Source organism: Macrotis lagotis, chromosome 1 (genome assembly GCF_037893015.1).
Source record: "Macrotis lagotis isolate mMagLag1 chromosome 1, bilby.v1.9.chrom.fasta, whole genome shotgun sequence".
NCBI lineage: Eukaryota > Metazoa > Chordata > Mammalia > Peramelemorphia > Peramelidae > Macrotis > Macrotis lagotis.
Genome location: NC_133658.1, coordinates 914,021,458 through 914,047,017, shown reverse-complemented (window position 1 = coordinate 914,047,017; position 25,560 = coordinate 914,021,458). Strand labels below are relative to the sequence as shown.

Below are 25,560 nucleotides of genomic sequence, written 5' to 3'. Positions count from 1 at the left end.
ATGTCTACAGAACACTTGAAAAACTCGGATTAGATCCTGGAGAGTAGTTTGATTTCCAGCAATAAATGGCACACCATGATCCTCTAGTCTTGCTCATCCTAACTAAGAGCACTTCTCTATGAATATACAGAAAAAAAGTGCTCAGAGTTAGGATGTACAGGACTAAGTTGCTCTCTGCCAATGCCTGCAGGACACTAAGGAGAAATTAGAAATAAACCTTCTAAAGCTCCTCTTTGCTTTGCTTTGTAGATTTTCATGATTCCTGAGGATTGGGTCATTCTTCAGTCTTTCAAATCTGACCAAAGAAATATTCTCCCAGGTATTCCCACTGATCATCTCATCCCAACTGAGGCACTTATCCTGCAAATACCAAATATGTTCCCTGAGTTATAATCAGCCTTGAAAACTCCCAGTTTCCTGGGGCTTAGATGGTTCTCCAGTCCAGAGTATTCCCTGGAGAGCAGTTTTGATTTCCAGCAGCAATAAATGGCACACCATGATCCTCTAGTCTTGCTCATCCTAACTAAGAGCACTTCTCTATGAATATGCAGGAAAGTGCTCAGAGTTAGGATGTACAGGACTAAGTTGCTCTCTGCAAATGCCTGCAGGACACTTAAGGAGAAATTAAAAAAAATTCTGAACCTGGTAGGCAATTTGGATCAACTGTCCAGTGGGTGGCAGTGTCTACTATTCTTTCTCATCCTAACTGAGGGCACTTATCCTGAAAATACCAAATATGTGCCCTGAGTTAGGATGGGTTTGAATAGCTTTGGTTTGCAAAGTAGCGCTTTTGAGTATTTGATATTGAATATTTCAAATAGTATGAGACCATTTCACCTAGAAATATCACAATGACTCTTCCCTGGAAAACATGGTTATCATCCAGAAGGGAAACTCTGGTCTCTTGGGTAGAGTGATCCTCCAGTCTTGCTCATCCTAACTGAGAGCACTTATCTATATCCAATACCAAATAAGTGCCCTGAGTTAGGATAAACAAGACAAAGTTCTCAGCAAATACCTGCATAAAACAAGTCACTGAATATTCAACCTTGAAAACTTGATTCCTGGGGATTAGATCCATTTTCCAGTATTCAAATCTGACCATACATTTTTGACAAGTTGTTCCCATAGATCATATCCCTCAATAAAAGAATCAAATTATCAGAAGTAATGATGTGAAAATTCCCTGGAAAGTAGCAATAAACCCACCATGTCTCTTGGCTAGCATGATCCTCTAGCCTTGCTCATCCTAACTGAGAGCACTTATGTCTAATATCAAATAAGTGCACTGAGTTAGGATGAGCCAAGACTAAGTTGTCCTTAGCATGGCCAGGCTTGCTTGCCTCTTGGAAACCAGAGAGTCCCAAGTCAAGAGAAAATTCCCTTCTAGAAGCAATCAATGACAAACCCATGTCTTTTGGCTAGCATGATCCTCTAGTCTTGCTCATCCTACTCTATATGCAGAAAGTGCTCAGAGTTAAGTTGCACAGGACAAAGTTCTTCTCTGCAAATTCCTACATCTTGTGCAGATTTTCTTGGATTCCTAAGATTTATCATTGTTCTGCCCAGACAAATATTCTCCCAATCTTGATAAGGTGCTCTGAATGTCTAATATCAAAATAAATGATATGGAGTTATCTCTTCTAGGTAATCTGTAGAATGCTTGTGAAACAGTACTCAAACTGTCCAGCTGATAAGGGTTATATTTTTTTCATCCTGACAGCCCTTATTCTTCACAGATAAAGGATTAGAATAGTCAGGAGGATCTGTGTTCAAATCCTGCCTGTGTGATGGGGCTAATTGCCTTTGCACAAAAACAAAAAACCACTTGACTCTTCACCTGACAAACTTTTCCCTGCAAAATAAGGTTGCCTTCTAGAAATGTCAAAGCTCAGGTTCTCTTGGGGAGCATGATATTCTAGTCTTGCTCATCCTAACTGAGAGCAAGACCAACTTCTCAGCAAATGCTGAGAAAGAAATCACTGCGGGGCTGCTAGGTGGTGCAGTGGATAGAGCACTGGAGTCAGGGGTACCTGAGTTCAAATCAGGCAGACACTATTAGCTAGCTGTGTGACCTTGGGCATTTAACCCCATTGCCTTGCAAAAGTTAAAACTAAACAAGAAATTACTGGGAATATTCAACCTTGAGAAACACTTCTATAGAGATTGATTCCTGGGGATTAAAACATTCTTCTCCAGTCTTTCAAATAATGTCCAAATTTGACAAAGTATTCCCACTGATCCATCTCTAAATTAAAGAATTAAAAATTGTTGTTGTGAAATTTCAACTTTGATAACATGGTAGAAAATTTCTGGATCCAACTAGCTTGGGGCAAATCACAAAAAAAAAATATTTGCACTGTTAGGGTACATTTGCTCTCGCAAATTGCTGAAAAGTATTGTTCTGATGACATCTTTTAGGTTGGTCTTTAATAATTGCCTGGCTTGGAGCAGCTAGGTGGTGCCATGGATAAGGGCACTGACCCTGGAGTCAGAAGACCTGAGTGTAAGGGAAGTGAAAGGAAAAGAAAAGCAGTTTGTTCCAGAAGCAATAAATGGTAAAGGACAACTCTCTTCCACATGACTCTTCCCTTGAGGTATGAACTAGTCTTTTGCTCATCCTGAGGACTAAAGTTGTTCTCTGCAAATGTCTTCAGGACACTCAAGAAATCTCTTGCTTTGTATTTGTAGATTCCCATTTTGTCTGATCAGCCAAATATTCTCCCAATCAAAATTAGGGTGTGTTAAATCTCCAGTAGCATGGTCTTCCAGTCTTGCTCATCCTAACTGAGGGCACTTATCAAATAAGTGCTCTGAGTTAGGATGAGCAAGACTAAGTTCTCCTCAGCAAATACCTACAGAACACTTACAAGTATTCATTAGAAACTTGGATTTTTCTCCTACAACTTTTCTGGATTCCTGGGGTTTGGAGCATTCTTCAGTCTTTCAAATCCGACCAGACAATAGCTATTCTCAATTTCACAGGGTGTTGCTATTCATCATAACATCCATAGCAGAGGAATGATGTGAGATTTTATCTACCTTATCTGCAGAATCCTTGTGGAACAGTCTTCAGATGTGGGGTGTCCTATTCTTTTTCATCCTAACTGAGAGCACTTATTCTTCAGATATCAAATATGTGCCCTGAGTTAGGATGAGTTTGAACAGTGTGTTACCTAGAAAGATCTGGTAGCATGACCTAGATTGGTATTTGTTAAGCCTCAGCTCAAAACTGCTAAGGTAAGAAGTTCTGATAGTATGCTTGCCTCTTGGAAACCAGGACCTCCCAAATGTTAAGAAACATCACAGTTGCCTTCCAGATTTAACTCCCCAATCAAGAGAAAATCCCCTGGAAAGCAAGCTTCCTCCCAGAATAAATAAATGACAAACATAGGCCCTGGGTGTTTATTCACTGAATCTTATTTAAAAAAAACATTTTGGGTTCAGTGTTGTGCAGTTCAGAATCAGAAGAATATGCTATCCTAAAGTGTTTGAGTTGAAAAGGGAGAAAGGAGTGATAAATACATTCTTACACCTACAAAGACCTTTTACTAATAAGAGAGATATGGAGGAAGACATAAAATACTATAAAATAAAGACTTACCTGGATCCAATCTTCTAATGCCAGAGAGGGAATTTTCAAGGTTGCTGTTCAAAGGCCTGCTAGGGGGAGATTTGAATTTGGAAACCGAGAATTCATCTTATATCCCTTCCTTCCACTTTACCAAGCCCATCCCACCTCAGCCCCACCCTCCCCCACCCCATCCATCTTCTACCCCACCTATCTGCCACCCACCTTCAACCCCAGGAGTTTCCAATGCAGGTATCTCTGACTTCAGGCATTTAATAATCCCTTCACTCAAAATTTCAGAGTCTCTTTAGATAGCTAGCATTCATATAGACTTTAAGATTTGCAAAACATTTTTCATATACTTTTTTATTTGTGAGGGAGGTACTTTTGCTATTTCCATTTTAGGGATGAGGAATTCCAGGGTAAAAAAAGTTGCTAAATGTCCCAGTAGAATCAGAGAGTCCCAAGTCAAGGCTTCTATTCTTGGGTCCATCCAGACACTTCTATTCAATCTGCACTTGAGCAAAGACTTTCTGGGCTCTTCTGAGTCCAGGGGTCTGGAGGCTCCATGAACACCTCACTGCTGGAAGGCATCCTTCTTGGCCCATGGCCAGAGACTGCTGGGAATCCCTAAGATTGAGGGGGTGGGGTGGGATGGGGACAAGGATGGGGAAGGAAGGAGATAGAGAAAAAAGCACATTTTTAGGTAGCATTGTAAAGGGCAGCTTCAGGTAGGAGGGCTTTAGCCTTGCCCATATTCCTAGAGGTCTTTAAAGTTTGAAAAAAAAATTTCTTTTTTTTTCCCCAACAACCCTGAGAGAGTACTGCTATTATTAATCCTATTTTATAATTGAGGAAACTGAGGCAGACACAGGTGGGATGACTTGCACAGGGTAGTATCAGGCAGGATTTGAACTCAGATCTTCCTGATTCCAGTTTCAGTAAACCTGAACATGCTGATGGGGTACTAAAAGAATCAGTGACCCCAACCAGAAAATGGGCCTGCTGAATCATTTGAAAATGTATAGACTGATGACTAAGAAAAAGGTTCTTAAAAAAGGGAAAGTGAAAGAGAAGACCAGAGGGAATGTTGGGCAAAAAAGGGAAAAGGACAAAGTATCAGAGGCTTGGGTATAAGTTTTCTCTCCTGCCTCTTACCAACCTCCTCCCCACCCCAGCCCACCCCCCCCCAATTCCAAACTACCTTTGGTATCTAATTGCTCTAATCCAAAATTTCCTAGGAACTGGAAAGCTATTAGTATATGAGGGGGAAGGGATAGGTTATGAAGGGCTTAGAATTAGAAAGGATTTTATACTTGATTCTCCTGGAGTTTATTGAGTAGAGGAAGAGACAAGATCAACCCTGTGCTTTAAAAAAAAATCACTTCAATAGCTGAATGTTGGATGGGTAGAAGTGAAGAGAGATTTAATGGCAATCAGAATAACTACTGGGCTATTTCAATGATCAAAGAGTGAAGAGATGAAAGTTGGTTTTAGGGTGTCACAGTATCAGAGGAGAGTAGGTGAAACCAGAAGCCTTGGTAATAAATTGGCTATGGGCAGTGTGAGTGGTGATCACTAGAAGCTAAGGGGTGACACCTAGGTTGACCTCTACCATAATGGGGAAGTTAAGAGAAGGGGAGAGTACAGAGAAAAAGATACTGAGTTCAGCTTTGGACATGTTGAATTTAAAATAGCCTTCTGCTTTAAGATTTCAGAAAGGTAGTTTGGAAATGCAAAGAATGGAGATTAGCAGTGGTTAAATAGAATAAGTAGGGAAAGTAGGATAAATAAATAAAGATAAATAGATTTGTGAATGATTAGCATAAAGATAATAAGAAAATTCCTGGGAGCTGATGAGATCACCAAGAGAAATAGCATCTAGGGAGAAAAGAAGCCCCAGGACAGATCCATATGACCAAAGCCGGAATGAAGATCTAGTGAGGGAGATTAAGGAGAAGTCAGATTGATAGGAAGGGAATATGAAGAGAGTGGTGGTCCAAAAACTTAGAGAGAAGATAAGAGTGTATGGAGGCACCAAAGTTCTGGACTGCAGGCCAAGACATAATATATTTAAGCTAATTAACTATCACTCAGTTAACTCTGGATCAAATACAAATACTTGGAATATCTTCTGCATGTGGCCTTCTTTGGGATGAAGCTAGAGAACTGGCCTTATGAATGAGCTTAGTCCTGTCCTATCTGGATGATTGATCTTCAGGAATTTACTGACCTAGATCCCCAACCCTAAATATCCCTATACCTACAATCTCTGCTAAATAATGTTGCATTAATAAAGCCTTCAATATCCCAGGATCCTGAAAGATGGGGACCCCGGTCCCCATGGCTGGTAAATCAGTATCTCTTCCTCTAATGCTTCTAAATTCATTTTGCAGTTTTCTACTTCTTCCCATACTTTCACACAGTCTTCTAGGTCAATGGTACTGTAATCAGTCTCATTCTTCCTGTCCATTGTATCCCTTAGAACTCCAACTTTTCTACCTTTGAAATTGTAGCTAGTATATCCAATATTGTAGTCAGATAACCACTGTGGTAGAAATCTAACAAAACTCAAAATATCTTATCTCAATTTGTCCCTCAAGGCTGAAAGGCAATCCCTTTGGCAATTTTTTGAATGATTATCTTACTCTCTTCAGCCATAGTTAGAAATGTTTTCTCTTTAAGCCCTCATGCCACACCAAAAGGGGCACGACTAGGCTCCAGGTTTCATGAAAATATTAAGGTCATCTGTCTCCCTGTTAGCTTCCATTTCACTGCCTACATCTGTTCTTCGAGCTATCCTATCTTTTAAAACTCTCATTTGAACTTGTCATCCCTTGAAAAATGATGACACTCTAGTTCCTCCTTGACTCACTGCCTCTTCCTCTCCACTTTACTTAACTACTAAGCCCTGACTTCTGCCACAGACATTAGAATGATGAAGTATCTCATAACTGCTAAATCTAATTGATTCTAATTCTCATCTGTAGTTTGTGTACTTCTCTGTAGCATATGACACTTGAAAAAAGCTTCCTCTCAGTAGCTCAGTTGTCTCTTCTGATTCAGCATCCTACTCTTTGTCTTCTCTTCCCAGATCTCCTTGACTATATCATCATCTACATTCTGGCCATTTACTTACAATATCTTGAGTTTTCAGTTCCAGACCCTTTTTATTCTTATAGTCATTGAAACAAGTCTTTATTAACATTCCCTATATATATTCCAGACATCATGCTAGGTACTGGTAATGCCAAGACAAATATAAAACTTTCCCAGCATTTAAGAAGTTTATATTTTAATGGGAGAAAACAAGTACAGAGAAAAATCTATACATACAGTGTATGTGAGTGTGAGCATCTGTGTATGTATGTATGTGCATAGGAAGATAACAATGTAACTTCTATATATGAGGATCTGAGTCAGGAAAAATGGATTTGACTGCTGTAACTCCAGTTCCCTGTATGGGCAGAGACAAGGGATAGCCCACATTTGACCACCTCCATACACTCTAGTCACTTGTTTGCCATAGCGCAATTCAAGTTTTATTAATCCTCTGGAATGGTAGCTGGTCATAGTGCCAGACTCTATAAGATCCTAAGTTCCTTGTTGGTAGGGAACTGTCTATCCTCTTCTCACTATTTGCCCTTGCAGGGCATTATGCTAAGTACTGCAGTTACAAAAACAGGCAAAAGACAGTGCCTGCCCTGTAAGAGTTCACAATCTAATGGGGAACCACAAGTAAACAAATATGGATAGAGAATAAAATTTTGTACAAGATAAAAAGAGGGCAAACTATCAGTGCTCATTCCATCAGTATAACAGTCAGGGACAATTTAGGGCTATCTGCAATGGAGAATACTATCAGTATCCAGAGAAAGAATTGTGGAGTTTGAACAAAGACCAAGGACTATTACCTTCAGTTTGGGAAAAAAAAAATTTTTATTATGTAATTTTGCTATCTCTCTTATACTTTATTTTTCTTCCTTAAAGACATGATTTCTCTCTCATCACATTCAACTTAGATCAATGTATACCATGGAAACAATGTAAAGACTAATAAATAGATAACTTCTGTGGTAGGGTTGGGGGAGGGAAGCAAGAATAGGGGAAAAAATTGTAAAACTCAAAATCTTAAAAAAAAGAGGGCAAAACACTCGAATTAAGAAAGATCAGGAGGGGGCGGCTAGGTGGCATAGTGGATAAAGCACTGGCCTTGGAGTCAGGAGTACCTGAGTTCAAATCGGGTCTCAGACACTTAATAATTACCTAGCTGTGTGGCCTTGGGCAAGCCACTTAACCCCATTTGCCTTGCAAAAAAACCTAAAAAAAAAAAAAGAAAGATCAGGAAAGCAGAATTTTAATTGGGATTTAGATTTGGGCTACCTTGAGTATAAAATGCTTTGGGGGTACACAAGAGAATTTATCCTTAAAGTACTTGGTGATGCCTACACTCTCATCCTTCTCTCCCACTGGTTCCAGAATACTATCTATGCTAATAATTCACAAATCTCTATGTATACCCAATCCTGCCCTTTCTCTGGAATACTAGTCTCTCTGTTGAACCTCTCATACTGGATGCCTCCAAACTATCTTAAAACACATCTAAAAAAATGAAACAAATGCCCTCCTCCCACAATTATCTTCCCTCTGATCTTGATTTCAATTAATAAGTATTTATTAAGTTCCTGTTATTTGCCAGATACTTTGCTGTTCTGAGGATACAAAAAGAGGAAAAGATAGTCCCTGCCCTCAAGAGGCTTATAATTAAATGAGGGAATTAATAGGCAAGCAAATATATGCTATATACATACATATCATATGTATGTATTCAGCTATATACAGGATAAATAGAAAATAATTATCAGAGAGAAGGCTTTAGCCCCCCCCCCCCACTAGTCTCCCAGTCACTCAGATCAATAACCTCAAAGTAAGATTTTTCTGTTCCTCATTCCTGACTCTTGACTCAGTCCTAATTGGTCCCTTGTTTCTCTAATGCACTCCTTCCTCCCCTTCCTGACTCAACATCTCTAATTTTATTCAAGGCTCACATCAGAAGTGACTTTCTACAAGAAATCTTTCCTGATTTCCAAGCCCTCCCCAACAAAGTCACTTTTATCTATTTTGTATCTCTCTCTGCATTTGTATATTGTTTCCTTTGACTAGAATGCAATCTCTCTGATCTAAGGTTTTCACTCTTTTTTTTTTTTTTTTTTTTTTTTTTTTTTTTTTAGTATCCCCAGGACCTAGCAGAGTGCTAGGCAGATTTGTGGTTGTTGCTTAGTTGTTTCTGTTGCTATGAGATCTCATGGACAAAAGTCCAAAGACATTATTGAAGTGGTTTGTCATTTTCTTTTTCAGTGTTTCCCCATTTTCCAGAGTAGGAACTAAGGCAAATAGAAGAAAATGTCCAATGAGTCAGATACCACAGACAGTGGAATGCATTTAAAAGTTGTTCAGGTATATCAACTTTTTGTGACCCTGAATGGAATTTTGCTTCTCCAGTAGATTAAAGCAAACAAAAGTTAATTGACTTGCCAAGCATCATTCAGCTAGCAAAATTTGAACTCAAATCTTCTGACTCCAGTTGAATGTTCTATTATACCAACTAACTGCCCAGCCCAGGCAGATAGCAAACCCTAAACAAATGCTTGAGGATTAATGGAGTCATCCTTTTTCCTTTAGCTTTATTTCCCAAATCCAATTAGTTGCCAAATCCTGACCAATGTAGCAGAACAAAGGACCTGGGAGTGATTGTGTTATGTATTGATATCTTTTTTTTAAAAAGTATGAAAAGGGAGGGAAAGAGAAGCACACTGGGCAGGGGAGGGTAAGAGGGAGGAGAGAGGATAATTAGGAAAAGTCATCCTACAAAATTGCTTTTGTACAAGAGGAAAGGAATGAGATCAGATGACATTTGGACACCCCTTATCCCAAAGGAGGGAAGCATACTCTTGAACAATAGCACAGAAATTTATTAATGGTCTTTAATGACCCTGTTCCCCATCTAAAATAACCCGTGGTGGCATCTGATCAACCAAATTTCCTTTCACTATCCTAAAGGGATCAAATGAAAGTACTTTGTAGGATATCTCTATGAACTGATAGAAAGAGAAGTGACTAGAGAACAATTTATGTAATAACAGCAATATTTTCAAGACCAATGACTTTGAAAGACTTAGAAACTCTGATCAGCCCAGTGATCAAATATGATTCAAGAAGACTCATGCGGAAGAGGTGAAAAACTACAAAATTACAAAGTACAAAATTACACCTTTTTGGGGGACTTGGCCAATGCAGAAATGTATTTTGCTTGATTTTACATGTTTATAATGGGAGTTTTATTTTCCTTTTTTTCTCCATAAGGAGTTGGGAGATAGGAGAAGAAAAGGCAGGTTTCCCTTTACCTTTTTTATTTTTTATTTTTATTTTTTTGGTTTTTGCAAGACTTATCCAAGGTTACACAACTAGGTAATTATTGTCTGAGATATTATTTGAACTCAGGTTCTCCTGACTCTAGGATCAGTGCTCTATCCACTAATCTACCTAGGTGCTCCTAAAATTTAATTTTAAAAAATGTACCTATTACATTTCTATATGGATGCAATTTCTCTCAGCAGTTCAGTGAACTTAGGCAACCCTGGGAGACTGGCAATAAACAATGCTATCCCCATCCAGAGGAAGAAAAAGGAAACAAAACAAAAACAAAAACAAAAAACTCAACAGAATCTGAATGAATACTATGTACACTTTTAAGAAATTTTTCTTGTGTATTTCTTTCCTATCTCATGGTTTTCTTTCTTTAATCTTAAATTCTCATACAGAAAATCACTCATCTGTAAACATGTTAAACACAAATGGGTATGTACAATATTCACCAGACTATTCTCTGCTGAGAGGAAGGGAGGGGAAGGGGATGGGAAGGGAGAGTAGAAGGAAATTATGTAACTTAGAAATGTGCACATGCATGTGGATGAACATTGAAAAACTTTCATTACACGTAATTGGAAAAACAAAATAAAAATCAATTTAAAAAAGAAGGGAATATGTATATGAATTAATTGAGTTAAGTGAATATAACAACAACAGAACAAAAATGGAAAGCAACATCAGAAATGAAAAGACCCAAAAGAAGTAGCATTGTAATTGTGGTAACTAATTTTTGCTATTAGTCCAGGAGAAATAGGAATGGAGTTTGCCTTCCCTCTATGAGGATATGGGGAACTGTGGGAGCAGAATATTGCAGATACTTTCAGGTGTAGTCACTATATTAATTTTTTTTATTTTGATTTTCTTTGTTACAAGGGAAGGTTTAGGTTTTCATATAAGAACAAAATTTATCAATGAAAATCTTAAAAACAGAAAAGATCTCTCAGATCCATAACCTTCTCTGTTTATTGCTACTTACCTTAGTTCTGACCTAGAAACTGAACCTAGAGTCCAAGAGACCTGAGTTTAAATTTGACCCTGGTCACTTAATAGCTGTGTGACTCTGGGCAAGTCACTTCAACTCATAATAACAGCATCTATAACCTAGGGTTGTAATAAAGATGAAATTCGATAACATTTATATAATGTTCATCAATACTGAATATTATTAAAGAACTATATTATATTAAAAACTAACTCTTGGAAATACCACTCATTGAATAATTTCAATAGTTTCCCACTTAATAATAATTGTCTGTTGTTCAGCCATGTGTAACACTTTGTGACCCTCTAGGGTTTTTTTGGTAAAGTTACTGAAATGCTTTGCCATTTCCCTCTTCACGTCATTGTACAGATGAGGAAACTGAGGCAAAGAGGGTAAAGTGATTTATCCAAGATCAGCAAGCTATCAAATGGCTGAAAGTATATTTGAATTCAGAAAGATGAGTCTTCCTGATTCCAGGCCAGTCCTCTCTCCACTCTGCTTAGCTATTTTTTTTTGGTTTAAAATAAATTTATTTATTTTTGAATTTTACAATTTTTCCCTAAATCTTGCTTCCCTCCCCCCTCCCCCACAGAAGTCAGTCTGGGTATGGCTTGGTGGCATAGTGGATAAAGCACTGGCCCTGGAGTCAGGAGTACCTGGGTTCAAATCTGGTCTCAGACACTTAATAATTACCTAGCTGTGTGGCCTTGGGCAACAAACAAAAAAAAAAGAAGTCAGTATGTTAATATTTACATTGTTTCCATGGTATACATTGATCTAAATTGAATGTGTTGAGAGAGAAATCATATCCTTAAGAAAAAAAATTAAATATACAAGATAGAAAGATTACATAATAAGATAACAGGTTTTTTTTTTAATTAAAAGTAATAGTCTTTGGTCTTTGTTCAAACCCCACAGTTTTTCTCTGGATACAGATGGTATTCTCCATTGCAGACAGCCCCAAATTGTCCCTAATTGTTTTACTGATGGAATGAGAAAATTCATTAAGGTTGATCATCACCCCCATGTTGCTGTTAGGGTGAACAATGTTCTTCTGGTTCTGCTCATCTTGCTCAGCATCAGTTCATGCAAATCCCTCCAAGCTTCTCTGAATTCCCATCCCTCCTGGTTTCCAATATAACAATAGTCTTCCATAATGTACACATACTTCAGTTTGTTAAGCCATTCCCCACTTGATGGACATTCACTCAATTTCCAATTCTTTGCCACCACAAACAAGGCTGCTCTGAATATTTTTCTACAGCCACTTAGCTATTTTAACAGCAATAACAACAATAACAATCCCTAATATTTATGTTATGTTTATTATATGCCAGGAAACTGGTGGGAAGCACTTTACAATTATTTTGTTAGATTTCATTCTCCAACTTGACCTTCAGACAGCTATTACAATTATCTCCCTAAGGGATGGGTTTGATCATGTTACTACTTGCTTAAATATCTTCAGGGGACTCTATGGTCTGTCTGAAGCCGGTTTCTGGTTACAGTTCTGTTAATGGGCATAACAATCCTGAGCATCCAAAATTGAATATTTTTTTTTAATACTGTCCATGGGGTTTTCTAAGCAAAGAAACTGGAGTGGTTTTCAATTTCCTTCTCCAGTGGATTAAGACAAATAGAGGTTAAAGAAAGATGAGATTTGAACTCAGGGTTAAGTGACTGGCAATTGGCAATATTGGAGGCCAATTTGAACTCAGGTCTTCTGGATTCCAGGTCCAGTATTGTGTTCATTGAGTCTACCCTGCTGAATGCAGTCAATGACTATTCCTGTCTTCACATGGGAATCCTGTGATGATAAGACCCACAGATTCATGATTAAGAGCTTGATTCTCAAACCATACCTCTTCACATCCTACTAGGAATGTTATGGTTGCCCTGAAGGTGAGACAAATTTGGTTTCTAGTGCTCCAGGCAGGTACCTACTGAATGCTCGAGTGACTACCATACCTCCAGAGATGCTACCCACCTGGTTCAACCATGGCACCTACAAGGTACAGATCAATCTAAACAATGGAGCTATGTAATTGGGCATTATCAAAATTATCACAGTCTCCCAAAGACTGTGCCTGCTATGAATGACCAGTTTGCCTGATCTTCCTTCTGGTCATTCCCAAAGACACCCTTCTCTTCATTCCTCATCCTCCCTCTCTTTCCTTCCTGGAGAATGGCTTCCTACTGTTCAAATCCCAATACACTGATCTCAACCAGGGAGCCCTGTGTAAAAACAAAACTCCAAATCCAACTTGGGAGTGAAGCCTTTCAACACTCTTCATTCCCAAGATATTCTCAGCTTCCTCAAAATGATTTTTCTGCTGTACCCAGAGGTCCATAGTGGTTTTTCCTTGTGGCTAGCCTTGCTTTTCTAAATGTATTCCCACTTCTTTCATAACTCCTAATGAATGCTTTCCCATTTATTGCAATTGAACAAGATGTACAATGACTGAAAAAGTGTCAAGAAAAAGAAATTAATACCTTAGGGAACAAAGGGAAAAGGGGAAAGAATTTGAATTGTAGCAACTAATGAAAACAGATAAACAAAAATGCCCTTCCCCCTCCCTGTTTGAACCTGGCAGAGTCACTCGAACACTTGTCTTGAAATGCTCTCTGGTCTGGAGTGCACTAAAATCCAAATCTTCAGTAACATGTAACTTCATGCTGTGGTCAGTGCTAACCATAAATTGTCCCTGAATGAGCCAAAATCAGGCAATAAGGATGCACAATTGGTTGGTGGTAGGCCTTGAAGATTTGTGAATATGGATCATTGTCAACATAGCAGGGGAGGTATACTTCAGAATAAATACAAAAAAGTATATAAAGTATATAAGTATATAAAAAGTATATAAAATTTTATAGTTGAGTACAAAAATTCAGCTTCACAAGTACAAAATCAAGGAGGCTTGTTTAGATAGCCATTGTTCTCAAAAAGATGTGGCAGTTTTAATGGACTCTTCCCCCTATAATTCATTTTCCATTCTAATTCTAGAGTTGTTAATAATATAAATGGTTATGGACTTGAAGTTTAGGGTACCCCACTTGAAGGACATAAAAGAAGGTAATGTAACAAATATAAATCAGGTATGGAATGGGTGTTTATTCCTACCCAGAAAAGCATATGTTAAACCAAAAAGAATCTTAAAATGAATAGAATAGAATCAATTCAAATTCAGCCAGTTCAGAAGTTAGAATTCAAACCTTATTGGAATAACAATATCAAGAGGATTATAAGTAAAAAGGATTAAGGATAAGTATAAGGTTTCCTTAAGTAAAAAATTGTACTCATTCAAGGACAGATAAAACTCTTCTAAAAATATTTTCATATGAAAAGCTTTCCTCACATCTTCATGAAATTCAAATTGGTATTAAAACTGTCCTTCATTGGGATTACAACAGAATGCTGCCTAAAAGAGATTTATATTTTAAACTGATACTCCAGGTAAATATTTGTACTGAAATATCTACCCTGCTAGCCTAAGAAAGACTTTCCTGCTTTAGCTCTAGACTCCTTAATTATCATAATGCCTTCTTAGGATCAATTTAGTTAGAATATTATTTCACCACACCCACTACTCTATTCTCCTAAATTCAGATTCCTAAAAGGTACTGGAGCTCTTTAGGGTGTGTTATCTCTGTAGTACCATCCTGGGAATTTCAGCTCATTCATTAAAAGAATTTTGGTCAACAAAGTACAAAGACCTGAGTCATTTTGGCTTACAAGAATCAATCACAAGATATCTATAAGACTCTGAAGGGAATTGGGTGTGGGTGTGTATGAAGAGATCCCTATATTTCAGTGGAAGGTCAATTTATCAGTTCTAAGTGGGGCGAGGGTGGGGGGGTCAGGACTGAGGGACCCTAGGAATGATACATGTGAATACCCTCCCTCTGTCCAGTTGTTCAGTCCTGTGGGACTCTTCATGACCATATTTTGGGGTTTTCTTAGGAAAAAAGATGGAGTAGTTTGTCACTTTCTTCTCCAGATCTTTTTAAAGATGAGGAAACTGAGGCAACAGGGTTAAAGGACTTGTCAAGGGTTACACAGCTAGTATCTGAGAACAAATTTGAACTTGGGTCCTCCTAACTCTAGGACCCAGCTGGATCCCCAATCCAGGAGACTGGCATTACCATGGGCATGTTTCTCATAAGACCTTGGGGCTGCCTGGAGGATTTTCCATGGTAAAGATAATGTAGTTGAACCTGGATGACCCCAAAGTAGCCCCAGTGGGTGGGCAGCTACAAGGGCTCGGTGGCCCTGAGGAGCCTCCCCAAGGGGGCTAGTCCTGCCAGGGAGAAGGCTGGTCATGCATTCCTCCATTCCCTCAGTTGTTCTTTGTGGATGAGCATCCAGTCATTCATCCATCTCTTTAGCCATCATGTTATTCCTTTTCCCAGACATTTACTGATTTATTGATTCCCTCAATATTCCCTCATTCCTCCCTTCACTCAAATATTCACACCTTCCTTCACTTCCTTGAGCAGTAATATCTCCTGGCATTCACTCTTTACCTTATTCAGAAGATGTCAGGTGATAATATTTGTAGAGCTAAGTCTTACCTCAAAACATTCCAGAAATGCTAGTTTTTATTATTCCCAAACATTCACTCTTTCTCCCAGCTATTCCCTCATTCCATTCAATAATATATTTTTATATTGCTTTTGAGCCTTAAAATAAACTAGTAGAGGCATTGGTGACTTTTTTTTTTCATGAAGGAGAAGGGATTTTAAGATAGGACTAAATGGGAAAGATTTGGTAAATTATATAGTCAGGGAAAGGAATGGAAGTAGGTTGAACCAGATGAACAAGGACTTTGTTCAGAGACAATGTGGTGTAAATTAAGTCTTAAATTCTGTACTAAACTCTAGGATTACAAAAAATTGTTTCAAGCAGGCCCAGTCTTCTATTCTAACAGTGAAGGAATCATAGAAACAACTGTATACATACAAAATATAATCAGGGAAGAATGGAAATTTTACCAGCATTGAGGGAGACTAGGATTTGGGGTTGGAGGACCTAGAATTTAATCTCATCTTTATTACTGATATCAAGATGACTAACCACAAGTCACTTCACCTTATTGTTGCCTCCATTTTCTTCCCTGGACAATGCAAATGGAGAGGATATGCAGAAGTAGCAATAGTGTTGGACAAAATCACCCCTAACATAACTGTGAGCCCCAAACTGGAGTCTTTTGAAACATGTCATAATATACATGGTAATCTCTGAAGAAATTATGCTGGCCCAAAGGCAGATGATTTTTGCAGCTAAATTGTCAAATCACCACAAATTTGAAGGGTTATAAATAAGAAACTCTATATTTCTAACTCGGCAAAGAAGGGAACTTTGCTCTGGGAAGAGGAAAGACAAATAATTTCCAGAAGTAAATGAGAAAAAGCACATTTTAAAGATTAGAAATGTTGAGATGAAAACCTGAATATCTGTGGAAATTGATAGGATTAAATGCCTTTCTCTTCCAAATTCAACAAAAAGTTATATTTTGAGTTAATTAATTGGAAATTAGATGGCAAAGAAAAGAAGTGTTGGATCCAGGCCTGAATTCTTCACTTGCCCAGTAGAGTCCTACTGAGTATCCTTTCTTGAGAAAAGGAATCCTAACTTCCATGGAAACTCCAAACAACGGCCAATCTCACCCTGAGATCCCAAGCAACTCTAATCCCTACAGAAACCATAACACCCTGCTTCCTATATCATGTACCCTATAAAAAGTGGCTATCCATTGCTGGAGTCTGTTCTGACCCAGCCCATCATTCCTTCCTTCAATAAACAGCTTTACATTCCACTTGCCTCCCTTGTTCTCTTTAAATTGAGGGCCCTCATTTAGGACTTTCAAGAAGCTCATGCTATGGAATATTCCTTGGAAGAATTGGATTGAGGGGTATAAATGGCATGACAAGTTTGTGGAGTCAAGTGCTAGGATTGGGAGTATTCTCGGAATTTAATGCATGATTTTAATGTAGTCTTTGTAAGTGAAAATAAGAAGTTTGCCAGCAAGAATTTGTAGCTAGTCAGATCTGTTTTATGCTATCTATTTATTGTAATTGCAAGATATTCAGATGTGTAAACTAAAGGGACATGAGAGTTTTATATTAAACTGAATTTTTCATAGGGCCAGGATTTTACTAAGGCAACATCAAAAGAAGCTTAACTAAAAGCCAATCTGGAAAGTAAGTCAAATACATCTGTGAGGGGCAGATATTTTGAGAGGGGTTAAATGACTGCAAGAATCAGAAGGGATCCTTTTGGGCAAATCATTTAATCCCATTGCCTTAAATAAAATAAATTAATTTTTTTAAAAAGAATCAGAAGGGTTACATACAGAACATTTTTAGTAGATATTGTAGTAGTATGTGGAAGAAAGCAGTTATCATTGGGAATTGGAATTACCAGTTGAGGTGGGAAAGCAGATCCTGGTGGTCATGACCAGTTGCAGAGTAAAAGTAAGGGATGTTAAGAGCTTTGGATGAATTTATCTGTGTTTTATTTAATTATTTAATTTGTTTGTCTTTTGCAAGACAATGAGGTTAAGTGACTTGCCCAAGGTCACACAGTTAAGTATCTGAGGTCAAATTTGAACTCAGGTCCTCCAGACTCCAGGATTAGTACTCTATCCACTGTACATAACTGCCCCTGTTTGTCCTTTATTCTTTTTTTTTTCCTTTTTTGGTAGATTTTGCAAGGCAATGGGGTTAAGGGACTTGCCCAAGGTCACACAACTAGGTTAATTATTAACTGTCTGAGGCTGGATTTGAACTCAGGTCCTTCTAACTCCAGGGTCAGTGCTATATCCACTGTGCCACCTAGCTGCCCCTTGTCCTTTATTCTTGAAGATCATGGCATCAGGGAGGTGATGCCATGATAAGCACATGAATTGGATTTGAGTGAGGGGGAATGTGTTAAACACCACCCTCACTTTCTCCTCCAGAACCATCTGGGGCCAGTGGCCAGATATGGATCAGGGCAACCAGAGATGTCCATGGGTATGAGGCAATAAGGGTGAAGTGACTTGCCTAAGGTCACATAGCTAGTAATTATCCTGTCTGAAGCCAGATTCAAACCCCTATCCTGACTCCAAGGTTGGTCTCCTAGCTGCCCTTAAGAACTTTTAGATAGATGGCGAGATGAGCAATGATGAAAAATAAGAAAACTGTGAACCAAATACTGAGGACATTTTGAAAGAGAGAAGTGGCTAGGTATGTAGTAGATAATGGCAGAGATTTGGGAGCTGAAGGAATTAGAATGAGTAATTAATGTTCTTTTCCTCCTCAGTTTTCCATTTTGCTATAGGTTATGATCCTCCTCTAGGTAGGTTCCTTCCTTGTTTACAAGAGGGAATTTCAACTTTAAACTTATTTATGATAAGGCAAGTATGGTACTTTGCTCATAGTAGGGATTTAATAAATGTGAATAACATTGTGTTTTATTGTGAATGGCAAGTGCTATTCACTGGAAATGAATATAAGGAAACTAGTTTGAAGTCAATTTTGATATAAGGGAATATTGAGGATGGCATGCTGTTGAGCAAAGGTTGTGGATTCATGATCTGGAAATGATGAGTAGAAAACAAAGTTTTACACAAGTGGGGTGGGGGTAAGGTTGTGTAGTGGAAAGGAAATGCTTAGAGACTCCCTCCCCCAGTGAGTCCCTGCAAGTTGTAGTCAGACTGGGAAGATAAAAGGTGAAAAACATGCACCTCCAAGTATGAGTGAAGTTATCCCATGCTGATAGGGTTATGAAAGAGTATCTTTACAAGGTAATGAATAAATTGTGAACCAGGATTTGTAATTCTGTCATTAGTTATGATTATGGACAGGTCCAGAATTCCCCTCCTCTCCTGAAACACTGCTCTTTTATTTGTAAAATGGGGTTAAAGAGGTCTTTGCCTTGCCAACAAGGTATATTGCTTTGTAAACCTAGGGAAGATACTATGTTGAAGCTACTTCTACTTGGTCTCACCTTGAATAGACAGTCTCTCCTATGAATCATGCCTCTGAGGGCCCATTCATTTTCCTTTTTTTTTTCTTTTCAAGGCAATGGGGTTAAAGTGATTTGCCCAAGGTCAGACAGCTAGGTTATTATTAAGTGTCTGAGGTCAAATTTGAAGTCAGGTCCTCTGGACTCTAGGGTTGGTGCTCTATGCATTGAACCACCTAGCTGCCCCCTTTTCAAAGGACTGCCTATTCAGGGTGAGGATGAGCAAAAGTAAGTATATCTGCTAGATATTCAAGACCTAAAAAACCCTCTCTAAGCTCTGCCAGAGTAGACTTTAGTAGAAGCCTCTTCTAACTGCTCAAGCCTTTGGAATTATTGGAAAAGCTTCCTAAATTTCTTTTTTTAATTTAGTATTTTATTTTTCCCCAATTACATGCAAAACCAACTTTAAAACACATTATGATCTAAATTTTCTCCTTTTATTCCACTCCCTACCCCCATTGAAAAGGGAAACAGTATGATATAGGTTATCATGGGTGGTCATGCAAAATATTTCCATAATAGTATTCTTGTTGTAAATGAAAATATAAACACAAACAAACCCTTAAGAAATATAGAGCAGGGGCAGCTAGGTGGATAAAGCACTGGCCTTGGAGTCAGGAGTACCTGGGTTCAAATCCAGTCTCAGACACTTAATAATTACCTAGCTGTGTGGCCTTGGGCAAGCCACTTCACCCCATTTGCCTTGCAAAAACCTAAAAAAAAAATATAGAGCAAAAAAGGTATGCTTCAGTATGCTTTCAGACACCATGGACAGCATTTTTCATCATAAATCCTTCAGTTATCTTGGATTACTGTTATCACAGCTGATCAGCTTACAATATTGCTATTACTTTGTATACATTTCACTTTATCAGCTCATATAAATCTTTTCAGATTTTTGCATCTTGCTCTTATAGCAGAACAGTATTCTGTCATAATCACATAATTTGTTCAGCAATTTCCCAATAGGTTTCCCCTCAATTTACAGTTTTTTGCCATCAGAAAAGAGTTGCTAGAAGTATATAAATTTGCTTTTTTTTTTATCTCTTTTGGGATACAAACCTAGAAGAGCTATTATTGCTAGGTCAAAGGATTTTCACGGTTTTATAGCCCTTTAGGGCACAGTTCCAAATTCATCTACAAAAGGTTGAATCAATTCACAGTTCTATCAGCAGTGCATTAATGGTCTCATTTTTCCTACATCCCTTCCAAAATTTGTAATTTTCCTTTTTCTTTTTCATTTAGCCAATCTAATAAGTATGAGGTAATATCTCAGAACTATTTTAATTTGCATTTCTCCAATCAGTAGTGAGAGCATTTTTTTCATTTGGTTATACATAACTTTATTTCATCTGAAAATTAGTCATATCTTTTGGTCATTTATTAATTGGAGGATGGTTTTTATTTTTATAAATTTTACCCAGCTCTCTGTTTGAAAAATGAAGTATTAGAGAAATGATTTAAACTTTATTTTACAGCTAGAATGGCTAACTGTATTTTCATTCATCTTATTTCTCCTCACTTAGTCTATTATCTCTCTCCTCTCATCCTGCCCCACTTCAAAAGTGTTTTGCTTCTGTTTACCCCTTCCTCCAAATCTACACTCCCTTCTAAGACCTTCCCTCCCTTTTCTGATCCCCTTCCCCACCTACTTTCCTTTAGGGTAAGATAGCTTACTATATCCAATTGAGTGTGTATATTATTCCCTCTTCAAAGCAATTCTAGATTCCTTAATTGCCTTGTCTCCTCTTCCTCTGACTTTTCATACTTGAATGTATTCCTTTTTGGCAGACAAAGGTGTATCTGGGCAATTAATATTTTTTCTCACTAACCTCATATTTTATTTTAATGCTGTTTTCTTAACACTGTTACCTCTCACTGATTACCTTACTCATTAAAACTCTCCATTAAAAAAAACCCAAAAGCACAAGTCAAGCAAAACAATTCACACTTGGACCTCATACTTTTCCCCTCAGGTTCAATAGGGATTTTTTCTTTTTCCGCACATTTTTTAAGACATATTCTGTATTGGGATGACTAGGATGATTTCGGTTTTTTTTTCCTTATGTACATATCTTGCCTTCTCCCCCATCCTTTTCCCCAAAAGAAATTCTCTGAGCAGAGGACTGCTTTATTTTTTTCTTGTTTCTTCATTATGTAGATGGTTGAATTTATTTCTTAGAATAATAGGTTTACAGCTGGAAAACACGTCAGGATTTATATTAAAGAGAACGGGAGTTAGAGAAAAGTTTAGTGAATTGCCCATGGTCACATACAAGAAAATCATTTCTTTGGACTCAACTTTGGGAGATTTGATACCACAGAACTACCCATGTGTGCCAGTCTCCTTTGAGAAGAGGCACATAATAGGCTCTCAACTATGTGAAATGGAAAGTAGACTTGAGTTTGTCATTTGCACTGTGTTTCTAGTCACATTTAAATTGGAAATGCCTTGAAATGTTCCCATTCTAGTTTTTTTTTTTTGCAAGGCAAAGGGAGTTAAGTGGCTTGCCCAAGGCCACACAGCTAGGTAATTATTAAGTGTCTTAGACTAGATTTGAACCCAGGTACTCCTGACTCCAGGGCCCGTGCTTTATCCACTGTGCCACCTAGCTGCCCCTTGAGTTCAAATTTGACTTCAGATACTTAATTACCCAGCTGTGTGACCTTGGGCAAGACACTTAACCCCACTGCCTTGCAACACCCTCCCCCCCCATAAAAAGCCCAAATATTAAGTATTTTCTCTGGGTTAGACCCTGTGCTAAGCACTCTGTAAATAATGGCTTCATCTGATCTGCACAGCAGTAGTATGGAATTGTTATTAGGGTTTAGAGTTGAAGAAAGTGATTCAGAAAAATAGTTATGATTTGCCTATGGTCATGCAATTACTAAATGTATGGATTTGAACTTAGGTCTTCCTGACTCCAGTCTTGCTTTACCAATACCATCTAGCTGCCTAGTCAAAATATATTGAATGTGGAAGGACTGGAAAAGCATTTGGGAAATGTTCAATAGAAGGAAAAACAAAAGGGATTTCATCATTGCAATATACTATTGATCATCTAGACAAAAGAAGGAAATAGGCAAGATGTACGAAAGACATACATAGAAATATAGAAATAAACAGAAGGGATGGGAGATGCTCAAGAATGAAATTCTTTCGACAAATACCAATGAGAAGAAAATCAGATTTGTTTGAAGAGTGATGTGGCTGCATCTGGAACATAGTATTCAATTTTGGACTTAGGAAATAAATAGGAAACCAGGAAATGAGTATGAATAGGAGGGTAGCTAGGTGGCAGTGGCTAGAGCACTGACCTTAAAGTCATGAGGATGGGAGTTCTATTCCTGCTTTAGACACTAGGTATCTACTAGCTGTGTGACCCTGGGCAAGTCACTTGACCCTGACTGCCTGGCATCCAGGGCCATCTCCAGTTGTCCCAATTGGTGCCCGGCCACTGGACCCAGATGGCCCTGGAGGAGAGTGAGGCTGGACTTAGCACAGCCCCCCTCACTCATATCCAATTGCCTGTCCCTGTCATGCCATCACTTCCCTGGTGTCAGGGTCTCCTATAGTGAAGGCCGAGCCTCAGGAATCCGCGTGGTCTGGTGGAAAGTCAAAGCTATTAAGATGATCGGCTTGATACAGGTGAAAGGTTGCAGCTGCTTGTTAATGTTCTGATGACAAGGAGCCAAGAGACTCCTGTGCTAAACGGAGGCTTCATTTTAGTAATGCCGCCGATACTCGCACATGCTCAGTAAAAAAAATGGGTTTGAGTGGAGTACATATGTCCTAGGCATGGGCTGAAAAAGTCACCCCCATTGGCCGAGGCGGCCTGGATGGATGAATTCTGTGTGTGTTTACACACATGACATCGGTTCTCACCAGGGTGGGCGAGGGTGGGCGAGGGCACTCCCGTCCGGCTCCGGGCTCCAGGCCTGGAGGCCAAAGGCAAAGGGGAAGGCATCCCCAGCGGTCCGGGGCCTAGGAAGCCGGACAAATGAAGCGCAGGGCCCTGGCTCCGGAGTCACCGCGCCCGCCGGGAGGGGCGGGCGGAGGCCCCACCAGGGTCTCCTCCATCACCTCGGGCCCAGACCGCGAAGGTGCTCTTTGGTCCGCCCTCCTCTTCCTCTTCCCTTTTCCAGTCCCAACAGCAAGAACGTCTCGGCGGCCAGAACTACAGTTCCCAGGAGGCCGCGCGGCTGGATAACGGCATCGAACGGGGCGCGTGCGCCGGAAGCGGCTGCGTTGAGACCGGAAGCCGCGCGGTGCTTCCGGCTCAGCCAGGCCCGGGAGCGCCCAGCTCGGGAGAGGCTCCGGCCCCGCCCCGCGGTCCCCCGGGCCCTCCCGCTGGGAATGGCGGCGAGCGCGGGCTCGGGGAGGGCCGGGGCGGAGGGCCCCAAGGGGCCCGGGCCGCTTGGGGCGCGGGCCCCGGCCGAGGGCCAGCCGGCCCTGAGGAGCCTCCCCGCGGGGGTGCGGCCAGCCCCGGCCTGCCAGGTGAGGGCATCCCCGAGGGGTGGGCTGCGCCCCGCATGAAGGCGACCCCCGCGCGGCCCGGCCCGAGTCCGACGGGCGTGAGGCCGCTGGGCCGTGTTGCGCGTGCGCGCTGCCCCCTCGCCTCGCCTCCGGGAGAAGGAACGCGCCCGCCCGCGTAGACCGCCCTGTGCTCCGTGAGGCCCGCGGGGGCCCGCGGGGCCTGAGCCGGCCCTGCCTCGGCTCCCCGAGGTGCCGGGCTGCCGCAGCCCCCGCCCCCGGCCACGCCGAGGGACACGGGGCCTCGGCTCCCCGGGCTCCCCGAGTGCTTTGTAGAATCCTCGCCTCAGTTCTCGTCTCCCCAACTGTAAATGAGGGGGCCTGACCCCGCAAAACACCCAGTGTGCTCCCAAATGCTTATTTCCGGGTATTCATCTTATTGATGACTTGGAGCATGCTGTCACGTGCTTATTAATAGTTTTTGATTCTTCTTTTGAGACTACTTACATATTTTTTTATGCACTTTTTGTCCTTCAGAATGTCAATAGCAATCTTTTTTTTTTAGTGTTTGCCAGGCAAATGGGGTAAAGTGATTTGCCCAAGGCCACTCAGCTAGGTTATGAAGTGTCTGAGACAGGATTTGAACCCCGGTACTCCCGGACTCCAGGGCAGATGCAATCTACTGCCACCTAGCTGCCCCTACTTATATATTTTTAATCTTTTTTTATTCTGGGAAGACCTTTTGGGTTTTTATTTCCATGACTTACTTTAGACCCTTATTAGAAATATTTTATATGCATTTTTTTCTCATTTGATGAGTTTCCTTAATTTTGTCAGTTCAATTATTATCATACAGTTGAATTTGTTTGTAATTTTCTCCAGCTTTTGTTTGCCTAAGATGTCACTCCTTAACCTTAACTATAAAACAAGTGTCATCAGATTCTCTCCTTTTTTTTTGTTTTGATCATTAATATTCAGGTCATGTGTCACTTGAATATTTTACATTATGTGAATTAAGATGTTGATCTAAACTTCATTCCCTACAGACTGCTTTAGTTTTTCTTAGCACTTCTGGTCAAATAGGTATTTCTCCCCGAGATAACTTTCAGTATGGTTTCTTGAATACTGTCCTCTTTAGGTCAGTTATTTTTTCATTCCTTTTTGAAGCTGTTCTGTTGATCTTTCTAGTTTTTAACCAGTACAAATAATTTGAATGAACACTATTGTTTAATAGTATTGAAGTAATAATTTTCCATTCTTGCTCCCCCCCCCACAACTTCCTTAATAATTTGGTATTCCAAGTGAGCTGTTATTTTATCAAACTCTGTAAAGTATACCCCTTTACAGAACTTGCTAAAAATAACTTAATTCACTTGGGGAGGGAAGGAATGTGCTCCACACCTTGCTAACAATTTTCTCATCTCAAGTCTCATTTGATATTTATAACATCCCATGGATAGAGATGCTCTTATTCCTCATTTTACATATGAGGAAACTGAGGCAGAATTGTTATTAGTTCTTCACATGTCACTTTTTATTTTTTTTTAATCTATATCATCAGAATTTTCCCTCTGAGAACAGCTTTAGCTGTGTCCCATTTGGTAAGTTGCTTCTTTATCATTGTCTTTCACATTTTGTTGTTGTTATTTAGTCATTTCAGTTGCATTTGACTCTTTTTGACCCAAGTGACTTGTCATTTCCTTCTTAAACTCATTTAACAGATGAGGAAGTGAGGCAAGCAGGATTTAGTGACTTGCCCAGCTGTCCATTTTGACAGCTAGTTGCTCTGTCATTCACATGGTTATTGAGTCTTTGATTTGTTTTGTGACACATTTCTTGTGTGGAATGTCAATTTAGGCCTGTTTCTTTTCTTCTGCACTTTATGTTATTTACTAATTATTACATTATATAGAGAATACAAGGTATCACAGCTAATAAGTCTAAGACTAGATGCAAATCTTTTTGACTCCAGACCCAGCTCTGTCCACACCACTTAGTGCGCCCCTATCCCCATCTAGTTTACAACCTTGTGTTTCTCTCCTTCATCCTTGTTGCTTCCACCTGGTTAAATTCATATTAAATCTATTAGCCATTTT

The 25,560-nt window shown here is 39.6% G+C and overlaps 1 protein-coding gene across 8 annotated transcripts in view; it reads left to right on the top strand.

Moving 5' to 3' along the window:
* Positions 1-25,560, top strand: part of LOC141509817 (uncharacterized) — a 46,031-nt gene that overhangs the window by 5,359 nt on the left and 15,112 nt on the right. For 2 of the 8 annotated variants that reach the window (XM_074219620.1, XM_074219619.1), the window contains exon 1: positions 23,259-23,488. The exons of 2 other annotated variants lie outside the window; for them this stretch is intronic. In XM_074219620.1, the coding sequence (XP_074075721.1) occupies positions 23,348-23,488 (141 nt within the window). In that variant the 5' untranslated portion in view covers positions 23,259-23,347. Of the gene's footprint in view, positions 1-23,258; positions 23,489-23,766; positions 25,066-25,560 lie in introns of those variants that run through there. 4 more of the 8 variants (XM_074219625.1, XM_074219621.1, XM_074219622.1 and 1 more) reach the window with 4 other exon arrangements.